This window comes from Euprymna scolopes, chromosome 45 (assembly GCF_053919585.1).
Source record: "Euprymna scolopes isolate OS-2025 chromosome 45, ASM5391958v1, whole genome shotgun sequence".
Taxonomy (NCBI): Eukaryota; Metazoa; Mollusca; class Cephalopoda; order Sepiida; family Sepiolidae; genus Euprymna; species Euprymna scolopes.
In genome coordinates, this window is record NC_136526.1 from 14,739,938 (window position 1) to 14,764,056 (window position 24,119).

General features: G+C 35.1%; 1 protein-coding gene across 1 annotated transcript in view; it reads right to left on the reverse strand.

The window, feature by feature from the left end:
• Nucleotides 1–24,119, reverse strand: part of LOC145269270 (DNA polymerase epsilon subunit 2-like) — a 147,996-nt gene that overhangs the window by 118,610 nt on the left and 5,267 nt on the right. Inside the window, exon 2 of the mRNA XM_080124947.1 lies at nt 12,884–12,984. Within this exon, the coding sequence (XP_079981073.1) occupies nt 12,884–12,984 (101 nt within the window). The remainder of the gene's footprint in view (nt 1–12,883; nt 12,985–24,119) is intronic.

Sequence of the window (24,119 nt, forward strand, 5' to 3'; positions counted from 1 at the left end):
ATATGAAGATAATTTATGATTTATGTGTAAATTTTTGCAGTATTTACTTCAACAGTGTTCGATACATAGGTAGAGCTAGGTAGTAAGTTATGAAAATATATATGGTAATTAAGCTACACAGAATATTCTGTGTAGCTTAATTGTCATATTTTCATAACTTACTATATATATATATATATATATATTATATACATATATATACACACACATTGTAATGCATTATGAAATAAAGACGTCATAATTTTTAAACATAATAAGCATTAATTATTTCTAAGTTATGAGAGGCATCAATATGAAACACGAGTAAATAAATGCTAAAAGTCCAACTAAATGAAGCAAGGGAAAGAAATGTTAAGAGTTGCCTCCCTTGCCATACATACTTTATGGTACAAAATTGCTATTTTAATCTATGTAATAGCTGATGTTTTTTTTTTTTTGGTTTTGTTTTTTTAACAGGGGAAATCACCACTTATCAAGGCCCAGAGGCCACTTGAGGATAAGGGCTAAACAGTGTACAGTGGTCAAAAGGACAATATAGTAATCGTCAGAAGTGTAAATTTGGTAAATTGGAATACTTAAGGGGATCGGATCATCAAGAACTTGTTTACATTGGACTTGAAGACGGTCATATTGTATTCAGTTGGAAAGAAGGTCAACAGAAGAGAGTTCCACAGGTGCGCAGTTCTAAGAAACTTTGTTCATGGAATCTACTTTTAGGTTTAAGCACAGATAAGAAGTGGGGGAAATTATTGATAGTGTTTTCAGCTAGACAAGGTTTTTCTTGTGAAAGTTTGGCATGGGGGGGGGTGCATAGATTGGAGCCCAGACAAGCACTTGCCATGAAAATAACGATAAAACAGAGACAGACTCACAATATCTCTTCTGTGAGAAAGAGGTTGCAGGGAAGAGAAATGGGCATCTCCCACTAGGCTACAAAGTCTATTTTGAACTCTATCAAGGCAGGATAAGTTCTTTCTAGCAACTCCTGCCCAGATGTGACAGCATTACTCCATCCTTGGACGTACCTGGCTCTTATATAGGTAGAGAATTGCATCAGCAGGTAGATATCTACTGGATCGATAGAAGGATCCCACCATTTTTCCAGCAACCTTGCCAACAGATTTGATGTACGTGTTCCATTTTATATCAGGAGTAAATGTCAAGCCCAATGTGTTTAATTATTTTAATTTTTATCGCCTTTTATTTCATTTATGAAACCCCCACCACCACCAAGTTTTGATTTTCTCTTCATTAAATAAAATTATGAGAAAATATTTACATTTTAGGAAACATGAATTAATAAGTCATTAGAATGACTGGTTTTGCGAGCAAAAAAAAAAAATCATGAATAAGAAAAAAATGTAGGAATTAGTGTAAAGGTACAACTTTTTTTGGTTTTTAGTTAGTACATTTGGAGAGTGCAGACAAGCGCACATCAGCGTCAGAAAACTATTTTGTGCTACAAGTTTCTCATATTGGCTTTAACTCAATAAATGTGTAACAAAAACTGTCTCAACAAGAAAAAAACATGCATTTGAAAATTTTAAAATTTTGGCTTGTTAGAATAGACATTTGTGTTGTTATACTTTTCTTAAATCTATTTCAAAAACAACGCAAAAATATATGCATTTATTCTTGTGTGATTTTCAATTTGCTCCTGAAATTGCATTTGTCTGCCCCTGCTATGCACTCTCCAAATATCCCAACTGAAAACCAAAAAAGTTGTACCCATACACAAATGCCAAAATGTATTAGTACAGCAAAAGTGCATCTCATGCAAATTATGACACTATATGGTGTCATGAATGCATGCAACGAGGTGCATATTGCGGTGAAGGGGGTGTTTGACTGGACGGGATGGTGTGAAGGAGTGCAGGGAAATGCAAAACCTTAGCTAGGAAAATAGGACCAGCCGCCGATGTGTCATAGTAAGCTTGTTAGACGCAAAGCAGATCTTGTGTTGCCTCAAAATGGAGACAGATTTGGAATTATCTACATGTCAAAAGAGATGGTCTTGTTTTTCAAATAGAGGAAGAGAGGGCAGAAGAGGGGGGGGGGTGTTGATGTCTGATTGGGACAAAGCAGAAATGTCTATGGGATTTTGTCAGAAAGAGAAAAAACAAATAATTGTTTTTATCTCATTGTCGTTATATATCTGTTAACAATGAAAAGGTTGTTTTTAAACCCTCTGTTGAGCGATATGAAGATACCCAGATATCTTAGCTGACAGCTGGGGGTTAAGGGTAGGGGTCGCCGCCAAGCATTGTTCGACTTAGAATGATTAATCACTCCTAATTTGATAAGTAAAAACCTCAGTACAAATTAATAGAATAAAAAGGAAAGAGAGAGGTGCTGAGTGGACAAGACGAAGGGTAAGCCCTAAGAGGAAGAAAGAAAGGGGTTTGTAACCACTCTCTGAAGGAGAGATGGGGAAAAAGGGGTTGGATTTAGAAAAAGGAATTTTAAAAAGAGAAGAGTCGTAGCCAGCAAGCTGAACGGCTGGGCTTGTCAAGTGCTTCCGATTTAGGAGCCCTCAGGGCCTGATGCTATGAAGTTAACTAGCCTGTGTTAATGGAAAATCTGTGACTTTACTGGTCTGGTCTTACATCGTTTCACTGCTATGACAGTCACCTCAATTTAGACAGTAGCTGTTATGAAGTAATGAAAACAATAAATAGTTTGTTATTGTTATAAACCGGAGTTCTGTTTGTCTGTGGTGAGGACTCTTCATTTTGCAGCAAGCCGCAAGGACCAGCGGAGTGATTGATGTACCCGGAGACTACCTACACAGGGTAGGAGACGATTCGATCGAGAGGCAAGCGCCCCACCATGAAAACACAGTGGGTAAGGATGATCAACAGGCCATCTTGTAACGAGACAAGGTACGATCGAAGGACACCTGCCACATCGGGTGGAATCCGACGACGTTAAGGACGCCCGATGTGCCCAGTGGGAATGGTGCAGTATCGGGTATCGGTATACAAATTATTTTCACTAATTATCTTCGTGGATGCATATTTTTGGCATCCAACATTTTCTTTCAGATTTTAATTTAGGATGATGAAAACACTTACAATATGGTTATTTGCTTTCAAATTTTCAAATTTAACTAGAAAATTTCTACTTAACAAATCTAATATATAAATAATTTCTACTTAACAAATCTAATAGATAAATAATTTCTACTTAACAAATCTAATAGATAAATAATTTCTACTTAACAAATCTAATAGATAAATAATTTCTACTTAACAAATCTAATAGATAAATAATTTCTACTTAACAAATCTAATAGATAAATAATTTCTACTTAACAAATCTAATAGATAAATAATTTCTACTTAACAAATCTAATAGATAAATAATTTCTACTTAACAAATCTAGTAGATAAATAATTTCTACTTAACAAATCTAGTAGATAAATAATTTCTACTTAACAAATCTAATAGATAAATAATTTCTACTTAACAAATCTAGTAGATAAATAATTTCTACTTAACAAATCTAATAGATAAATAATTTCTACTTAACAAATCTAATAGATAAATAATTTCTACTTAACAAATCTAATAGATAAATAATTTCTACTTAACAAATCTAATAGATAAATAATTTCTACTTAACAAATCTAATAGATAAATAATTTCTACTTAACAAATCTAATAGATAAATAATTTCTACTTAACAAATCTAATAGATAAATAATTTCTACTTAACAAATCTAATAGATAAATAATTTCTACTTAACAAATCTAATAGATAAATAATTTCTACTTAACAAATCTAATAGATAAATAATTTCTACTTAACAAATCTAATAGATAAATAATTTCTACTTAACAAATCTAATAGATAAATAATTTCTACTTAACAAATCTAATAGATAAATAATTTCTACTTAACAAATCTAGTAGATAAATAATTTCTACTTAACAAATCTAGTAGATAAATAATTTCTACTTAACAAATCTAATAGATAAATAATTTCTACTTAACAAATCTAATAGATAAATAATTTCTACTTAACAAATCTAATAGATAAATAATTTCTACTTAACAAATCTAGTAGATAAATAATTTCTACTTAACAAATCTAATAGATAAATAATTTCTACTTAACAAATCTAATAGATAAATAATTTCTACTTAACAAATCTAATAGATAAATAATTTCTACTTAACAAATCTAATAGATAAATAATTTCTACTTAACAAATCTAATAGATAAATAATTTCTACTTAACAAATCTAATAGATAAATAATTTCTACTTAACAAATCTAATAGATAAATAATTAGAATTAGAATAATTAGCTGCTAGAAAGGACTTGGCCTGCCTTGATAGAGTTCAAAATAGACTTCGTAGCCTCGTAGGAGATGTCCTTTTCTCTTCCTTGCAACCTCTATCTCACAGAAGAGATGTTGCGAGTTTGTCTCTGATGTATCGTTATTTTCATGGAAAGTGTTCGACTGAGCTTCAATCTATGGTCCCCCCTCTCAAAACTTTCACAAGAAACACTCGTCTAGCTGTAAACACTATCAATAATTCCCCCCACTCTTTATCTGTGCCTAAACCTAAACGTAGATTCCATGAACAAAGCTTTTTTATTATAACTGCACGCCTGTGGAATTGTCTTCCGTTTTCCTGCTTTCCGGCTGACTACAATATGGTTGTGTTCAAGTCTAACGTAAATAAGTTCTTGATGAGCCGTTCCATATAAGTTATCAAACTTAAAAAATTTTCATTACTAATGATTATTATATTGTCCAATTTCTACTGTACACTCTTTAACCCTTATCCTTGAGTGGCCTCTTGGCCTTGATAATGAGTTGATACCTATGAAAAAAAAAAAAAAAAAAAAGAAAAAGTCCAATGTGAACAAGTTCTAATTGAATCGTCTCCCTAAGTAATCCAAGTTTACAAATTCCCACTGTTTACTATGCTAAAATCACAATGACTAATGTATACCTATTAACCCTTATCCTCGAGTGGCCTCTGGGCCTTGATAAGTGGTGACACCCTTGTAAAAAAAACAACAAAAAAAAACAAATCTAATAGATAAATAATTTCTACTTAACAAATCTAATAGATAAAAGGCTATATGTCTGTCTGTCTCCATATTTTCAAACTGTATCTCTTCCAAAACGAAAAGTCACAGAGCGGCACTAGTGGCCTCGAATGATTGCATTTTTGTAGATCGTTCTTTTGTGGGTCTTTAGCTGGTTAAAATAGTTTTTAAGGGATCAAAATTGAAAACAACCGTTATGCATTTTTTACGTTCATCTTAGTTTATTTTTAATCGGTTCATATGCGTGTCACGTTGGTACAGTGATAACGTCACCAGCTTTGAATGCTACAGTTTTGCTTTCGGTTTCGATTCTAGCTGAAGGCATTCAAATACATTTTTTTTTTAACTTTTAAAATCATGACTCTATAATAATATATATGAAATCTAGACAAATTAAAACATCATATTTAAGCATATTTTATGCCCAGATAAAAGATAGGTACATATTACATGAGCTTTTATAGTAATAAACCCCCACCTAAAAAAAAAAAAAAAAAGAAACCCTCTATATTTATCAATTTAAAAACAATCAGAATCAGTAATTGTATCAAAATCTGGGAAACATTAGAATCATCCAATCACAAGTGAAAATATCTGCAAAACCTAAACATAGATTACATGATCAAAGCTTCTTTCTTAGAACTGCACGCCTGTGGAATTGTCTTCCGTTTTCCTGCTTTCCAGCTTTCTATAATATGGTTGTCTTCAAGTCCAATGTGAACAAATTTCTGATGAGCCGTTCCACTTAAGTTAACAAATTTACCGAACTTCCATTACTATATTGTCCTTTTGGCTACTCTACACTCTTTAACCCTTATCCTTGAATGGCCTATCGGCCTTTATAAGTGGTGACGTTTATGTAAAAAAAAAAAAAAAAAAAAAGGTCTATTATACAAGATCAAGCCTCCACTGAAATTCGGTTCATTATCAGCACTTTGTCCTTATTTCAACAAAAATCTTATTTCAAATATATTTTTTTTACAAAGGAGTCACCACTTATCAAGGCCCAGAAGGTCACTCGAGGATAAGGGTTAATGAGTGCACAGTAGTCAATGGGAACATGTCGTAGTAATCGTTAGTAGTGGAAATTTGGTAAATTGGATTACTTAAGGGGAACGGCTCATCAAGAACTTGTTTACATTGGACTTGAAGACAACCATATTGTCGTTAGTTGGAAAGTAAAAAAACAGAAGTGTGCAGTTCTAAGAAAGAAGCTTTGTTCATGGAATCTACGTTTAGGTTTAGGCACCGATAAAGAGCAGGGAAAAATTACTGATAGTGGTTTCAGATAGACGAGTACTTTTCGTGAAAATCAGGCCAGGAGGAACTATAGAATTGTATCGTAAATATCCCCCAGCACAATCTTATAACAATCTCAGAATGACAGTTTATAAGGGAATTGAAACATTAATTGAATTTTGATAAATTCATCTGTAACAGATGTACGGATCCACACTTGTGTTGCGTATCACGAATAACGCCTGGAAATTCCACGGAATGAGAAAAATATTGAATCAACAAATATGTTTTGATAAAGCTGATATACTTCTGGACAGCAGAAAAAATTTGTGTTTTGGACAAAAAATAAAAATAAAAAATAGCACGCAGCAAATATGAGTTTAGTACCATTTCTATTAAAATAGTGTCCATTGTATTTTAAATATCGAACTGACTGAAATGAGATGAATTAATAAGTACTAATAAAGACTCAGAAAGTGATTGTGCTACATAGTTCAATACAAATAATAAAATCAGATTTAATTTACACCTTCAGTCCAGCACCTATTGCCAGACAATGTTCTTCTTATTGCCCTGTTTCTTTCAAATGCTCCCTTTTGTTAACGTACCATTTCAATGACTTCTTTATTTGATAAAGAACTGTTAAAGAAAGTTTTTTCTTACAACCAATGATCATACAGGGTGGAACGATAAAGTTGTCACCCTAGAAAAGACAACATGATTACATTTCCGTTTGATGAAAACCGGTTTTCTTTTTTTATCTGGTGCAAACCATCTACTAGTTGGCAAATTGTGTACAAATCCCAAGAGTGATAGGAGCTTCTATCAGGTCTAAAATGACACAATGTTTAACGAATGAGATCGAAGATGTGCTGCTATACAACTCATGCTTTCCATTGATCCAAGTTATGACAACAGGACCATTGCCAGCATCCTCAAAATGCATCGCTAAATTGCCACGCATAACAAAGATGCGTCCAGGGTGATGAAAACAAAGTTTCCAACGACAGTTATGATCTGTTGTGTGGTTTCAAGTGAGAGTCACATCATGCTACCTCACAGCTTCAAAGTCAGCTTGAAAGTCAACACCAAAGTGTATCTGGATGTGCTGAAGAGTGCGGTGATCCCCTGGTGCAATCAGGTGGCTGCTGGAAGACACTGGGTGTGGCAGCAGGACTCCATGCCAGCTCACAAGGCTTCAGAAGGAGTGCTACGACTTTGTACATTTCTCTACCTCTCACTAACCTCCCGTCCTCCCCCAACCTGAAACCGCTGAACTACTCTGTTTGGTCATATGTCGAGAACATCACCAACATGACCTCCCACAACACCAAATCCAGTCCGATCGCTGTCATCCGCTGAACTCCTATCAGCACTTGTGGAAAAGGCATGCTCACAGTTCCGGACCCTATCAAAGCGGTGATTGAGGTTGGATGCGGCTGTATTGAATGGATGTCAGCTCTACTACATAATAAAGTTACCTGAATTGATTTTTTTTCAAGGAAGGGTTTTGTTTTTTTTTACATAGGCATCACCACTTATCAAGGCCAAGAGGCCACTCGAGGATAAGGGTTAAAATAAAGCTGTAGTGTTGCTTTCTTTAGGGTAACACATTTATTGGTCCACCAGGTATTATTACCTGTGTTATTAAAAAACAAGGTTACATCAAAGGAGGGGGAGGGGGGGTACTTTCATATTCTTGTTGTGAGTTGTCGGATTGGCCTTTCTAAAGCCAAATTTCGCAAATTTAGCCTATTTTTAATCAGTTTGGCCATCAAAAACTGTATTTGGCCCTTTTCAAAGTGTAATGTATGGACTAAGGAAGGAAGGAACAGGCAGAGTATTATATAAATGGAGGTACTACCACTCTGGGTCAGAGTGGACCTGGGAGCAATGGTAATTAAAGGGTGGCTCCACACTCCCCAAAGCCCACAAGCTGGGGCCTCACCACTAGATATAGTTTAAGACTTCTATAAAAAAAAAAAAAAAAAAAAAAAAAAAAAAATCGGAAAAACAAAAACAAAAAAAAACAGCGAACATGATAAAAAAAAAAAAAAAAAAAAAAAAAACGAACATGATGCAAAACAGACAGTGTTAAAACTTCTTAGCGAGGGTGCCCAGTGCTGCCCGAATATTTGACAAATTTTGCGGAGAGAGGCAGGTTCGAACCTGAATCCTTGAGGCGAAAGCGAAAAAAAAAAAAGTGTGATGACTTCCCTCGACGCTACAAATGTAGAAGAATGAGAATGGATGAAATTTAATGATTAAAAAGTGAATTGTCAGGTGCGTAAATTTAATGAGGCCAAACATCAATTCTGCAGTTAAGTTTGGCTGCGAGGCAGTTTTTTTGGTTTTGTTTCTCCAAGATGTTGGGTTGGGGGGAAAACGCTCCCCATAAAAATGGGGGTGTCCAAATGAAAAGCAACTGTCTGATATCACGGTTTTCATCGCATTGATCAAAGCTGATTCGCTTTCTGGATGTCCCCGGCACGAAAGCCGAGGAAGAGACATTGTTCCAATTTAGTTTCACTTTATTTATACTAAAAAGTCGAACACACACGAACGGAGCTGAAATAGCAAGAATTTTGTAAAAGTCGATGTAAATAACTCTAGACACGACGTGCATTTGCAAATCATAGATATTACAATCTAGACGGTATATAAAAAGTTCTAAGACGTAGTAACCCCCCACCACCACCACCACCAAGAAGCCCCGCGAAAAAAGCCTTCCTTGGATATACAAAAACGCGCACGCTCATTTTGTCTTTTCTAAATGTAGATGTTATTTTACAATGCCAGACAGCACTGAATTTATTTTAATAAATATTTATGTGTTTACTAGCGGGACCTGAGGAAATTCCACAGTCGACTCTTTCATATGTACTATATTAATGTTGACTTTCTGTGGATGTTTTTTTTTTTTTTATTTACGAGAATTTGTTTTGCATTTATTTTTTTCTCCTGAGTTTTTGGGTGGAAAATTTTCTTCTTTAAATAAAATATCTTATTTTCGTTATCAACAAAATATTCTTGTCTTCATTTCAAATTTCAAGCCATGACTGATTAAATGAAAAAAAAAAAAAAATTTAATCTTTTTTTATTTCCAAACTGTCGTCTGCAAACTTCAATTTCGCGCGATTGAATTTAACAATGATAATACAGAGGGAGTTATCAGGTTTTATCTAATACTCATGCTGAAAAAGGGAGGGGGATTTTATTTCTCAACGTTCTGTGATTTGGTTTAAAACAAGAGAAAAAGAAAGGCTAATCTCCTTGTTAAAAGGCAACATTCGACCTCACGCACACATCATTCATAGAGGGCAAAGTTTTCTCGTGTGAAGCTTAAATGAATCAAGGGGCAGTGCTCTATGGACAAATTTATCTTTAGTTGACCTTTGACAACTAAATATTTTCGTTTACTAGCCAAACCTACATGATTTTTAGAATACTAGCGAGGGATACCCGGCGTTGCCCGGGTGTTTTTCGGGGTATGTGAAAAAAAACAGGTGCCCGTGAAAAAAAAAACGAAGCCTTCATGACGCGGAGTTGGAAAATAGTAAAGTGTTAAAAAAAAAACCAAAAAAACAGGTGCGCATTTTTGATCGCCGTGACGGCGATAGGTATTCAGCAGTAAGCATTTTGTGCGGGACAGTTTTGAATGAGGTGAATAAATCGGTTTGTTTGTTTTTAAAAACGTTCTCCCTGTTTATTAGGAGGAGCGAAATGAAAGCTATAGTCTGATATGACGAAGTCGACATTGAACAAACGTTACTTAGCTCTCTTGAGACACCTGGCTTTCGGCCTGTGATTAGAGTCGAGTTTCGCTTTTTTTTATACCGAAAACCGAATGTAACGCGTGCCGATGCGGGAAATGTGGAATAATTAACGTTTGAAAGTCAATAAAATTAAATAGACAGGCGAGCTCCGTGGGTAACTCTGAGATATTACAATTTATAGATGATATAAAAAGTTTTAAGAAGTTGTGAACCGAGCAAGCGCTTCTCTGAAAGAAGCCTTTTGTGGACATCGAGGAAAAGCGTATATACATACATACATACATTTTCGCTTTTATATATATATAGATGACATCTTAGTTCTGTGATGAGTATGTACATAAAGTTTTTTCCGTATTTTTTTAATAAGTGTAATTCTAAATATACAACAAATTTTATGTTGATACTTGAAGGTATAAACATTTTAATTTCTTCAGATATTTTTTTAAACAGCCCTCATTAAAACAAAAGAGTATATTGCTCAATTAAACTTTTATTGTTTAAATAATTTAACTTTGTTTTATAAAAAAAAAAAAAAAAAAAAGTTGAAAAGATATTTTATATTCAATAATGAGCTTTGGAAGATTGTCGGTGAACGAAATACAATCACCAAAAGATAAGCATTTCATTATTTCTAGTCGCCACTTTGAAAAGTCACTTGCAAATGCAACTGTTTCACTCGCAATGTAGAACTCTATTAGAATTGTCTGATTTATTTCCTGCTTCGTTTGTTCCAGTTCATTTAACTCCTTGGTCTAGCGGTCTTCATCAATTATCTGTTTTAATACCTCATTCTAAGTAACTTCTTTCCAAGGACTGAATAGTTGTGGAACTCTCTTCCGGCTTATTGTTTTCCTTCTACCTACAGCCTTAGTCCTTTTAGAATATTGTTGCCACATCTGGGCAGGAGCTGCTAGAAAGGACTTGTCTTGCCTTGATAGAGTTCAAAATAGACTTCGTAGCCTCGTAAGACTTCGTAGCCTCGTAGGAGATATCTTTTTCTCTTCCTTGCAACCTCTATCTCACAGAAGAGATGTTGCGAGTTTGTCTCTGATGTATCGTTATTTTCATGGAAGGTGTTCAACTGAGCTTCAATCTATGGTCCCCCTCGCCAAACTTTCACAAGAAACACTCGTCTAGCTGTAAACACTATCAATAATTCCCCCCACTCTTTATCTGTGCCTAAACCTAAACGTAGATTCCATGAACAAAGCTTCTTTCTTAGAACTGCATGCCTGTGGAATTGTCTTCCGTTTTCCTGCTTTCCAGCTGACGACAATATGGTTGTGTTCAAGTCTAGCGTAAATAAGTTCTTGATGAGCCATTCTATATGAGTTATCAAATTTACCAAATTTTCATTACTAATGATTACTATATTGTCCACTGTCTACTGTACACTCTTTAACCCTTATCCTTGAGTGGCCTCTTGGCCTTGATAAGTGGTGATGCCTATGTAAAAAAAAAAAAAAAAAAACACTATCAATAATTTCCCCCCACTCTTTATCTGTGCCTAAACCTTAACATAGATTCCATGAACAAAGCTTCTTTCTTAGAACTGCACACCTGTGGAACTCTCTTCTGTTTTCTTACTTTCCAACTGACTACAATTTGGTCATCTTCAAGTCCAATGTAAGCAAGTTCTTGATGAGCCGTCCCCTTAAGTAATCCAATTTACCAAATTTCCACTAACAATTACTATATTATCTTATTGACTTCCGTACACTCATTAACCCTTATCCTTGAGTGGCCTCTTGGCCTTGATAAGTGGTGACTCCTGTGTAAAAAAAAAAAAAACTAAGCTCAATAGGCATCTCCTGTCTTTCATTCTTTTATTCTAGTTAGTTCCTTACATCAAGTAGCTCCATGCCTTGTCTTAAGTGATTTTTTTTTTAAATAAATGTAATTCTAAATAAACAAATTTTACGTTGATACTTGAAGGTATAAACATTCTAGTTTCTTCAGATATTTTTTTAAAGAGCCTTCGTTAAAAAAAAAAAAAAAAAAAAAAGAGCATATTGTTCTATTAAACTTTTATTATTTAAATAAACTTTGTTTTATTAAAAAAAAAAAAAAAAAAAAGTTGAAAAGATAATTTTTTACTCAGTAGCAAGCTGTGGAAGATTGTCAGTGAAAGAAATACAATCGGCAAAAGATAAGCGTTTCATTATTTCTAGTCGCCACTTTGAAAAATTACTCGCATATGCGACTGTTTCACTCGCAATGTAAATCCCTGCGAGGGGTAATAAAAGTGATGCTCTCAGCTGTTTTGGCGCTGATATTTAACTTCTCTTATTCTTTATCTCCTATTATATAAATCTCAAACGTCTGTTTATGTGTATGCATGTTTGTAGGTCTTTCTAAAACTTTCAACACACGCGACCGGACGAATAATATCCCAAAATTGGCCATAAACATTCATTCTTTTACCGTCAACTGGGCCATTTTTTTCAAAGAAGGGGGATCACTTTTTTTGTCGATATTTTTTGCAAGTCATTCAAGTCTCACGTGAATGACATCGCATAAAACAGGCTATCTCGAACATACATGATGTCACAATCGAGGTGGCCGCATCGATAGAACCGTTTGCTTTTTTCACTTCCTTTTCCTCTTGCGTGCTACGGGTTCGAGACTGCGTACCAATCCTAATTAGTTTTTTTGTTTTTTTTTTGCACTTGCATGGGTAACTCGCTATTTTGAGTTGTTTTAATTCAGTTTTTTTTTTCTTTTTAGGACTTTGGTTGCTCAACCAACCCCTTTACACATACCTCGACACACATGGGCAATTATTATATTAATACTTACAAGGTTGTTTCTGGATAATCTCCAGCAATTTGTCAATGCACTGTATTCTTTGATCTGGAGGGACCCCTTCCAGGAATGTAACAAGATATTTGCTGGCATCGCTGCAAAAGAAGTTGTTAGAATGGTTTATGAAAATTGTTTTAATTATTTGTGTGTTTTTGTTTCCAATGAACTCCAAAACGGTTGGGCTGATATTTTAAAATTTTTTACACATGTTAATGTGTCTGGGAGTGTTCTTATGTAGATTTTTATATCAGAATGTGTCTTATAAGTATTGAAAATCCATAATCAAAAAAAATCTGATTAAAGAAAGAAGTTTGATTTTGACTAAAGTTAACATGTTTATACAACCTAACATCACAAGTGCATTTGAGAAGTTTTATTATTGCACAAGCAGAAAAGTCCGATATATAAAATTAACAGTAGGTTATTTTATAAGACGGGGGCGTATTTGAAATGAATGAACGAACTGCAAAACACTCGTCTAGCTAAAACCACTATTAATAATTTCCCCCACTCTTTATCTGTGCCTAAACCTAAACATAGATTTTATGAACAAAGCTTCTTTGTTAGAACTGTACACCTGTGGAACTCTTGTTTTCCTGCTTTCCAGCTGACTACAATATGGTTGTCTTCAAGTCCAATGTAAACAAGTTCTTGATGAGCCATCCCCTTAAGTAATCCAATTTACCAAATTTCCACTAGATGAGTGTTTTTCGTGAAAGTTTGGCAAGGAGGGACCAGAGATTGGAGCTCAAACGAGCACTTGTCATGAAAATAACGATAAAGCAGAGACAGACTCGCAACGTCTCTTCTGTGGGAAAGAGAAAAGGGTATCCTCCACTAGGCTACGAAGTCTATTTTGAACTTTAAGGCAGGATAAGATTTTTTTGTTTGTTTTTCATGGAAATCGCTCAAGACATGGCATGAAGCTACTTGATGTAAGGCACTAGCTAGAACAAAAGAATGAAAGACAAGAGATACCTATTAAGCTTAGCTCTGAAAAGACAAAGGCTGTAGGTAGAAGGAAAACAATAAGCAGAAAGAGAGTTCCACAATTTCGCAGTCCTTGGAAAAAAGGGTCAATGTCAAGTTTCTTTCCAAATCCTCAAGAAACTTTAAAATGACGACTTTTAAAGGTTTTTGGTGGTGCTGAAAATGAAGATCACATTTAAATTTGGGGCAGATAAGTAGTTTTCATGATATGAAAAAATTACTTTTTCAAGAAGTGGGGGATTTCTTTCCTACATACGTTTAACGTAAAATGAGCACCCACTTTCTGGCCACCTAGTAATTTCTTCATATCAAAACAAATCTAACCGTGATATTTGTGTTCAGCACCTACGAAAACCGGCGCTGTTTTTCTTTTTTACTAAGAGATTCGTTCATTTTTTCATCTCATAATTTAGGACGCTAATTATGCTGTCAGTAAGTTTACAAAAACATACTATGGCTTTTCGTTCTTTTTTCATTATAGAACTTGTATAGTTGTTAACAGGTGCTTCTGCAGTTTAATATTTCACAAAAATTCTGTTTACATTAGGGGTTGATGGAGGGGCGGGTGGTGTTGTGGCGGCCGGCACAACACCACGCGCCCCTCCACCGCCCCCTAATGTAAACAGAATTTTTGTGAAATATTAAACTGCAGAAGCACCTGTTAACAACTACACAAGTCCTATAAAACTGAATACCCACCTCAAAAAAAAATAATAAAAACAAAATAAAAACGAACAAAAAACAAACCGCTCATGTAAGCTTACTGACACCATTATTAGCGTCCTAACTTATGAAAAAATGAACGAATATCTTTAGTAATAAAAAAAAACAAAAAAAAACAGCGCCAGTTTTCAGGGATGCTGAAAACGAATATCAGTTAAATTTGTCTCATGATAGGTGGTTAAAAAGTGGATGCTCATTTTACATTAAATTTATATAGGAAAGTGATCCCCCACTCTTTGGAAAAGTAATTTCTTTATATCTTGAAAACTACTTATCTGCCCCAAATTTAAATGCGATATTCGTTTTCAGCATCACCCAAACCTTTAAAAGTCGTCATTTTAAAGTTTTTTGAGGAGTTGGAAAGACACTTGACATTGACTAAAAGAAGTTACTAGAATAATGGGGTATTAAAACAGATAATTGATGAAGACCGCTAGACCAAGGAGTCAAACGAGCTGGAACAAAGGAAGCAGGGAATAGATCAGACAATTCTAATAGGGCTCTTTCGGCACTACCATTTTTATGTGAACTTTTCCAAAATGTACACATGATCTGGTGACGTCATCAATTGATGTGCTTGATGTGAGCCACGGCAAACGATTTTTTTTTAAAACTATTATTTACTACTGTAATTTAATATGAATTTATTTTACATTCAAATAGTTCACTTAAAGATAAAATTATCGAAATGTAAAAAAAAGATTTACTATTATTGTTAGAAATAATTAAGTAAAATAAGTTTTTTTTTCAGTAGGGGTAGAAAACATAACACAAAAATAAAATGTTACGTGACTTTTTTGACATCTACGGAATAGTAAAAGTGACAATAAAATAGTTTGTTAGTTCACTACATGTTATTTGTTTATTTAAGTTTTCGATACTTTGGAACAATTTAAATTATTTATACGAAAGACCATTTTTTCCCCCTGAATGCTACTTGGGAATAATTTTCCCTTTTACCAGTTTGGTGCATGCGACCACTTCATTACTACGAAAATTAAAAACAAACGTTTATGAAAGAAGTTTTTAAAGTATCTAAAATTGAAAAAAAAAAAAAAGTTTAATAAACTTTAAAATTAAACGCAAAAACCAAGAAAAAAATTTTATAAAAATAATTTAACAACTTACTTTTTTAACAGATAATTTGCTTACTTTTTAGTAAACACTAACAGAATAATCGAGTTAAGCTGTAGAGTTTTAACCGCGAATGAAGTGAATGTTTTCAATCAACCAGTTAATTTTTGTTGCGTCTATGCTTCCGTGTTTTATTTCATGAAACAAGACATACAAGAATATCACGTAGGTGTGTCAGAAACTGATCTTATGAATGCGTGAAATATATTGAATAATTCGACCCCCTGTCTTTCCAAGCTTATAACTACTCGAAAAATGTAATTCAAATCCTAATTTTTTTTTTTTTCAATTAAAGGAGCAAGGACCAAAGTTTCAGTAAAAAAAAAAAAAAAGGTTTTAAACTTCTGACTTTACAGGTAAATTTCTAAAAAACACTTTTTTTAGTTTCAAATTTGAATATATTATTTATTGATCTTTTATCTTCAATTTGTGATATATAAAACTTTGGTGAGTAAATGAATTATTTACTTTTTAATAGATATTTCAAAATGGGGGGGGCGTGAATTAAAAAAAAAAACGTTTGTCTAAAATATTATATTCGGTTTATCGGAATGAGCATAAAATTTTACATTGACCCTGAAAATATTGTAAAAATTGAATCAATAGAAAAATTTGGATAGATTTTTAAATTGAAAAATACTTAATTTGTAAAATTCAATTGATTTCATTACTGTTTTTTAAAAAACAAAAAATATTTCTATTACTTTTTATACAACTTTAATAGTTTATTTTGGAAGTATAATCTATAAAGAAAATGAACAACCCACTTTTAAAAGAGAAATTATGAGTTTTTTATATTTTATTCGCAATTTCGTGTTAGGGGTGTCAAAAATTCACCCAAAAATCTGATACACCTATTGCAATGCATGTACAAAAACTGGATTTTAACGCAATATTAATTTTTAATCGGTTTTAATCTGGCCATAAAATAGGTAGCAAGAGTCATGTTTATATTATAACTTCATATTTTAAAAAAAAATTTTCCCACAATTAAAAAATTTATGTTGTAGCGGACACTTTGAAATAATGGAATTTTAATAGTTTTAATCTTTTAAAAATTATTTAATTTTTAAGAAGTTACTTTTTCTTGGCAATTCAACTGATTACAGTATATATTAATTAGAAAAAATGCCATTAAAAAAAACAAAAAACATTAAGTTTATATCAATTTTTTATTACAACTTCAAGGTAAATTTTTGTTCAATATGTGTATTTAAACTTTTAAAAAATAAAGTTTTTACTTATTGAACTCCTATGTTTCATAATAAATAGAAATTTGGATAGATTTAAATATATTTTGTTCGAATTTCAAAAAAATAAATGGGGTGGGTGGGAGACACGCACTAAAAAAATATTTCCCGCTCATATATTTTACGGAAACTGCATTTTATATGCAATTTCATTCTAAAATGGACAAGTATCGAAAATTTAATGAAAATCTGACCATTAGTTGATTTTTGCTAGATTTATTAAACATGGGTATGTTTTCACATTCGAAATGCTTACTACATGGGAATGTTATTTTAAAGCGCCAATTATGTAAACATGATTTTCATTTTGCAATTTAATTATTTTCGTTCAATGAAAAAAATTTTAAAACGTTATTACTAGTTTATTTTGCCTTTCTTCTTTTAAATGGCACAAAAGTTATATTGATAATATTAATTTATAATAAAGTTACATCGTTTTACATATGGGGGGAGGTAATTCTGTGGTGAATTTTGGAGGTGTCTAATCTTCATTATACTGCCATTCGAACATTTAAATTTCTTTTATTTTGAATTTTTTTCTAATAGCTTTCGTACTAGCAAATCACATTTTATCAAGGATAACGGTTACCCAGTTTGTCAGGGCAGATAGTGAGGCAGTAGGTGTATCAGAATTTGGGGGAAATTTTTGACACCTCTAACACAAAACTGCTGTTGTATCTTTTTCCCTCTCGTATTTTTCCGGTGTTTGGTTAAGATAGAGTCGATAGATCGATTTTTTTTTTTTTAATATGTGGTTTTAAGGCAAAACAATAGTACTTACTTGCCATGTCGAAAATAGTAATATATCCAAAAATAACGAAAATTTATCGCGTAGAACAACCGCTTTTGTGTTTTTAGTAAAAAAAAAAAAAAAAAAAAAAAAAAGTTTATCGCTATCGGCTAAAACAAAAATGTCAGCAATTAAAGTGACGAAAAGGGAGATAAGTATGCCCTGTATTAGCAATCTTCAAGGTGTTCATACATAAGGAAAATGCCCTTTCTCTCAATTTTCCTTAAAAATTACTTTTAACTATAAATAATTGGTGCTTTAGGTGTATCAGAATTTTTGTAGGAATTTTTGACACCCCCAACACAAAACTGCGAATAAAATATAAAAACTCATAATTTCTCTTTTTAAAGTGGGTTGTTTATTTCTTTATGGAATAAACTTCAAAAATAAACTATTAAAATTGTTTAAAAAAATAATAGAAATATTTTTTATTTAAAAAAAAAAAAACAGTGTTTACAAAGTGCCAGTGCGCCTTCATGCAGCCATTTTTTTTTACGTAATGAAATCAATTGATTTTTACGAGTTAAATACTTTTCAATTTTTAAACTTAAAAAATCGATCAAAATTTTTCTATTGGTTCAATTTTTACGATATTTTCAGGTCAATGTGAAATTTTATACTCTTTCCAATAAACCAAATATAATATTTTAGATAAACGTTTTTTGTTAAATTCACCCCCCCCCCATTTTGAAATGTCTATTAAAATTTAATTAATTTACTCGCCAAAGTTTTATATATCACAAATTGAAGATAAAAGATCAATAAATAAAATATTCTAATTTAAAACAATAAAAAAGTGTTTTTTGGAAATTTACCAAAGTGTAAAACCTAAAACCACGTTGATTTTTTTTTTAAGTGGAAGCTTATGTTATGTGAGAATTTTGAATTGGTTGACTTGCCGAGGGTAGGTCGGTGGGGAAGAAAGGAGTGCTGGTAGCTGTGACCAACACGGCCGGTGGTCAGTTAATCAAAGAACCTATTCCTTACAAGTTAAATAGACATTTCAGTCACGCATGAATCTCGTTGACTGAGAGTTGGAGTAGATAAAAAGGGGTGGCCGCTCTACTGTTGTGGTAGTTGTTGTAGTCTTTTAGACAAATTACACTTCGACCATCGTTACCCATTTGTTACTCTTACAAGGAAAGACTGCTTGTAAGCAACATCGACATTTCGTTGCAAGACTTAAACCATCTTTTCTTCCCCTCCCCCCTACTCGTCGGTATGCTAATTCCAACAGTTATGCTTAGATTGTCAAGTAAATATTGGACGCTGATGACAATTTTTTCTATTTCATTCAATGTTTTATTTTTTTTTTTGTTTTTTTTTTAGATATTTAAAAAAAAAAGATTCACTCGATAAAGAATTAAAATATATTAAATCAAAAATTCATGTATTTCTTTAAGAGAATAAAAAAAAAATGGAAATTTGGTAGAGTGAATTTTTAGTAATCTGCTAAAATCCATGAATGAAATGTTATTATTTTGCAAATATGGTAGCACATACTGACCACTTTATAATTGAAATGAAATATGTCAAAAATACAAAAGGGAGATAAGGCTGCATGGCATAAATAATTATTTTTGTCACTTTGATGCTTCCATGTATGACAAATCGACGAACATCCGGTTTCGCTAATGGCGGATAAACAATTGTCGAAAAGACATTTTTCCACGACTCTTGGTTTAAAAATTCTTTTATTTAAAAAAATACATGGAATATAATATATAAATATGGACAAATTCTTATACATGAAGAATAGAAGTACCCATAGCTTAGTAATTTTGAACAGGTAAATGATTTTTTGGCAATTATATATATTTATTAGATTTCGACAAAGTTAAATTTGTTGATTTTCGTGAAATTTTTTTGAAAGAAAACCGATGAAAAAAAAAAAAAAAAAAAATTTGTATATTTTTCGATTAAACCTTTTATGATTTTAAAATTTGGTCTTTGCTCATTTTATTGACATAAAAATTAGGGTTTGAAATTACATTTTCATATTGTTATAAGCTTGTAGATATGGAGAGTCTATTTAAACAAATGTGTGAGAAAATAAAAATAAAAATAAAAATAAAAAAAGGAGATTGCTTACTTGGTGGCGCCGGCCTCGAGGGCGGAATTCTAATCTGAGTGGTTGAGAGAACGAGTCTCTTATAGACTTGGAGGAGTAGGGGGAGGCACTATTCTTCTGTTATAAAAGAATTGTGTCTCTGACTAGCACCAGTTCTGTTAACGACTTATTGGTGAACGGTTGGCACAAATTAGTTACTCGCTGCTCGCCGTACTACAAAACTTGTTACTCGACCCAGTAGGGGGGGGGTCGCTTAGGGCATCCTTTGCAACCCCTCGGAGCTTACGCTATCACCGGGTAATCTACTTTACCCTCTAAATAGTTTTTTTTTCCACATCTTGCAAAGGATTTGCTGCTTACTCTTTCGTCGGTTAACTACTGTCATGAACGTCACGAAAGAGCAGCTCCTACGCAGAAGGGAGTCATTGACTCAGAAGATTCAGGGACGACTGAAGATGTGTCGTGATGGAGTTAGGCCATCGGCGTACTCATTCTTAAGGACGGAGATTCGACAATTCATTGTCGAGTTAGAGACTTGTATCACACAGCTGGAGTTAGGCTCCTTTGATGAGAGTACACCTGCCGAGATTGAGGGTGCTTGGCTGCCTCAACTAAAGGATTATTATGAAGACTTGGGCGATTTGGATCAAGCATACCGACAGCCAGAGCCCAGCCCTTACTCAGAATCTGCCTTTGAGTTCTCAAGGGCTTCTGCAACTACCGGGAGAGGTTCTTCCTTCATTGTTAAACCCCCACGTATACAGATCACAGGGCCTACATTTAGCGGACAGGAAATGGAGTCCGACCGCATGAGTTTCAGAAACTTCTTGACTAGGTTTGAGAACTGCGTGATCGGCATGGCCAATGATGCCGAGAGGTTGAACTTCTTGAAGTGTTCACTCTCAGACAGAGCCTTGAGGCTGGTAAATCACCTGAGTTGCACTGACACCAATTACCAGCAAGCCATGGCTATACTGAAGAGGGAGTATCTGGACCTGGATGAAATCATTAACCAAATATTCCAGGATATTCTGGACTATGTACCAAAGAAAGGTGGAGCCCTTTTTGAGCTGGGGGACTTCGTTTCCAGGACGGCATCGCTGTTGGAAGAGCTGGGGAATTCCTTTTCGTGTGACTTTTCTGTGGACGATTCTGGCGGAGCCAGACTGATGGCTAAGATTCTGTTTAGGAAATTTCCTCTCGAACTGAAAGGCGAGATAATAGCGCTAACAAATAGACGGGTGCCACCTTTGTCCTCCATATTGAGACTAACTGGAGAAGCAATAAAGAGATTGCAGATTAAGGGCGGTGTCTCCACTGCATTTACATCAACAGTAAGACAGAATACGTCTCAAAAGTTTGGTAGGGGGAACGCTATTACTCCTTCTTTTCATGTGGATGTGAACAATGCAACTTCAACCGGGTATTCCCGCACGTTGCCACCCATTCTCTCAGTTACATTCTCTTGTGGACCAAAGACAGTGTCAGTGAATTGCCTACTGGACACGGGTAGCGGGCGGACATATCTGGCGGCAGATGTACTGAGAACTTTGTGCCCAATCGAAACCCTTGGTGTCAATTGTCAGCTGAGATTGTCTACCTTTCTAGGTGAGTGTCAGCGTGGGTTCACAGAGGTAGTCCTGGGAGTTGACTTGGGTTCTGGAAGGACAGTGACATCTCCTGTCTTGGTAGCCGATGGTATGGACTTGTCGGTTCGAGTGGCCAACCTGGAATCTCTATTGCGTGTCTTTCAGGATGCAAAATATGCTTTGGCCGGCCAGTTTGAGACCGGAAAGGATTTAATACCGATCAAGGGAATAATTGGGTTAGACCTGATTGAACACCTGGACTCATTAAAGCTGATCCCGTGTTTGAATGGATGGGCCTTTGCAACCCCGCCTGGATTGGTCCCGTTTGGAGCAGTGGACTCTTTTTTCTTGGAAGATAAGCCCCTCTCTGAGGTTACTCACCTCTCGTTTAATTCGGTAATGGAACATACCCCCCAGGTCGATTCATCACATTTATGTTTTGTCCTTGAAACACAATCAACATACCTGGATCCTATGGCGGAGTGCTTTCCTGACAGTATGGTACAAAGAGGACTAGAACAAATGTTTACGTTGGAATCTCTGGGGCTTCCCAGTCAGGAGGTCTTTTCTGATTACGATAAAGTTCAGATGAAGCGATTTGAGGAAACGGTAGAGCTTCGGGATGAAAGCTATTATGTGGAGCTCCCCTGGCATCACGATAGATTAGCCAGAGTCCCCTCTAATCATGCAACTTCCTTGCATGTTTTAGACCGGGTGGCAGCAAACTTGACTAAAAGAAAAATATATGATGAATATTTGGAGGTGTTTCGTCAGCAACAGGAGGACGGTATAATTGAAGAGATTTTTGTCTCCCCTCAGGAGTTCGACAAATATGTGTGGATACCACATAGACCAGTTTTCAAGTCGGACCCTACGGCAACTACCAGGATAAGACCAGTGTTCAACTGTAGTTTGAAGACAGGAGATGGATTATCGCTGAACGAAGCAGCATATTCTGGCGTTAACTTAACAGGGGACATCTTAAAGTTGTTGCTGGCCTTTAGAGCCAACAATTATGTGCTACTAGCAGACATTCGCCGAGCCTTCCTAATGATTCGGCTTAAGCTGGAGGCGGATAGGAACCGGTTTTGCTTTTTTCTTAAACAAGGAATTTGTTTGCGCTGCTTCCGCTATACCACCTTGATATTCGGGTTTACTTCCAGCCCATTTGTGTTGGGGTGCATCCTAAAATTGCATGCGGCAAAATACCCTCAAGATGCTTGCCGCAGAATGATGGAGGACCGGTTTTATGTGGATAACCTTGTGGCATCCGTGGCAGACGCGAGTGAGCTTACTACATTGTATTCCCTTGTTAGAGAGCGTTTGCTGGAAGGGGGCTTTATTATCCAGTCATGCAACTCAAACAGTCAGGCGCTCCGCAATAGGATGAAGGAGGATGGTACTCTAAGTATCCATGAAGAGGAGTGGGAGAGAGTACTGGGCTACCGATACTCCCCACATTCGGAGGAGTTGTATGTCGCTCCGGTAAAGTGCAATCCTGACGTGACAACTAAGAGAGGTGTTCTTTCAGAGTCAGCTAAGGTCTTCGATCCGTTGTCCCTATGTCTCCCGGTTACTATCCGCAGTAGAGTGCTAATCAGGTCCATGTGGAAGAATGGTGCAGGTTGGGATGATCCACTCCAGCCAGCGATCTTGAGCGATTGGAGAGAGCTAGCCAGGGACCTTTCAGGGTTGAGTGATTTGCGTTTTTTGCGCAAGGCGCTTATGGCAGGGCTACCTGGAGATATGTACCTGTTTTGCGACGCGTCCAAGGAAGCATATGGGTTTGCTGTGTATATCGTACAAAATGGTCGGTCATCCTTATTATTTGCGAAAGCTAAGGTGGCACCTATGAAGGACAAGACTTTGCCTGTGTTGGAACTTATGGCCGTTTTCCTCGCCTTCAAGTGTCTCCCCACAATCCTGGACAATTGTGAAGGATTTGTTCCCGAGAATTTGTGTATAGCCACGGATGCACAGGTGGTCTTGTCCTGGATTTTATCTCAAAACATGGCTAGCAAAAATGTTTTTGCAAAAAATAGACTTAAAGACATTCTGCAGATGAAAGTGGAGTTGGAGTCTCGCTATGGCTTGAAGACTCTCTTCAGATATGTTGATAGTACACTCAACCCGGCGGATTTGTTAACAAGAGGATTAACATTGAGAAAGTTCCAATCCAAGATGGAATTTTGGTGTTCAGGCCCTTCCTGGCTATGCGAAGGAATATCTCAATGGCCAGGACAGGATATGCCCTGTTTGAGTGAGATATGCCAGCGAATGACCCGCAGTTCAGCAAATTGTTCCTTGATCCATGATCAAGAGTAGACTTCGGCCATACCTTTTCAGAGGTTTTCCTCATTCTCTGGTTTACTGACTGTTACTGCCTTGGTGTTTAAGTTCCTAGCCATCCGATTTAATCGACAATGGGACTACAACTCTAAGGCAGCGATCTACCTTATGAAGACAGTGCAACGGCAAGAATTTCCCGTGGAAGTGGAGTACCTAAAGGAGCCGAGTGGTAAACCCATGCCAGTTAGGGTTCGTGCTCTGGATCTTTTTCTGGACCCTGACGGTTTGATTCGATCTCGGGGAAGAATCAACCAATCTTCCCACTTTGGTTATGAAGTTAAAAACCCCATTCTGATAGGGAAACATCATCCTGTTACCAGACTCATCATTTTAG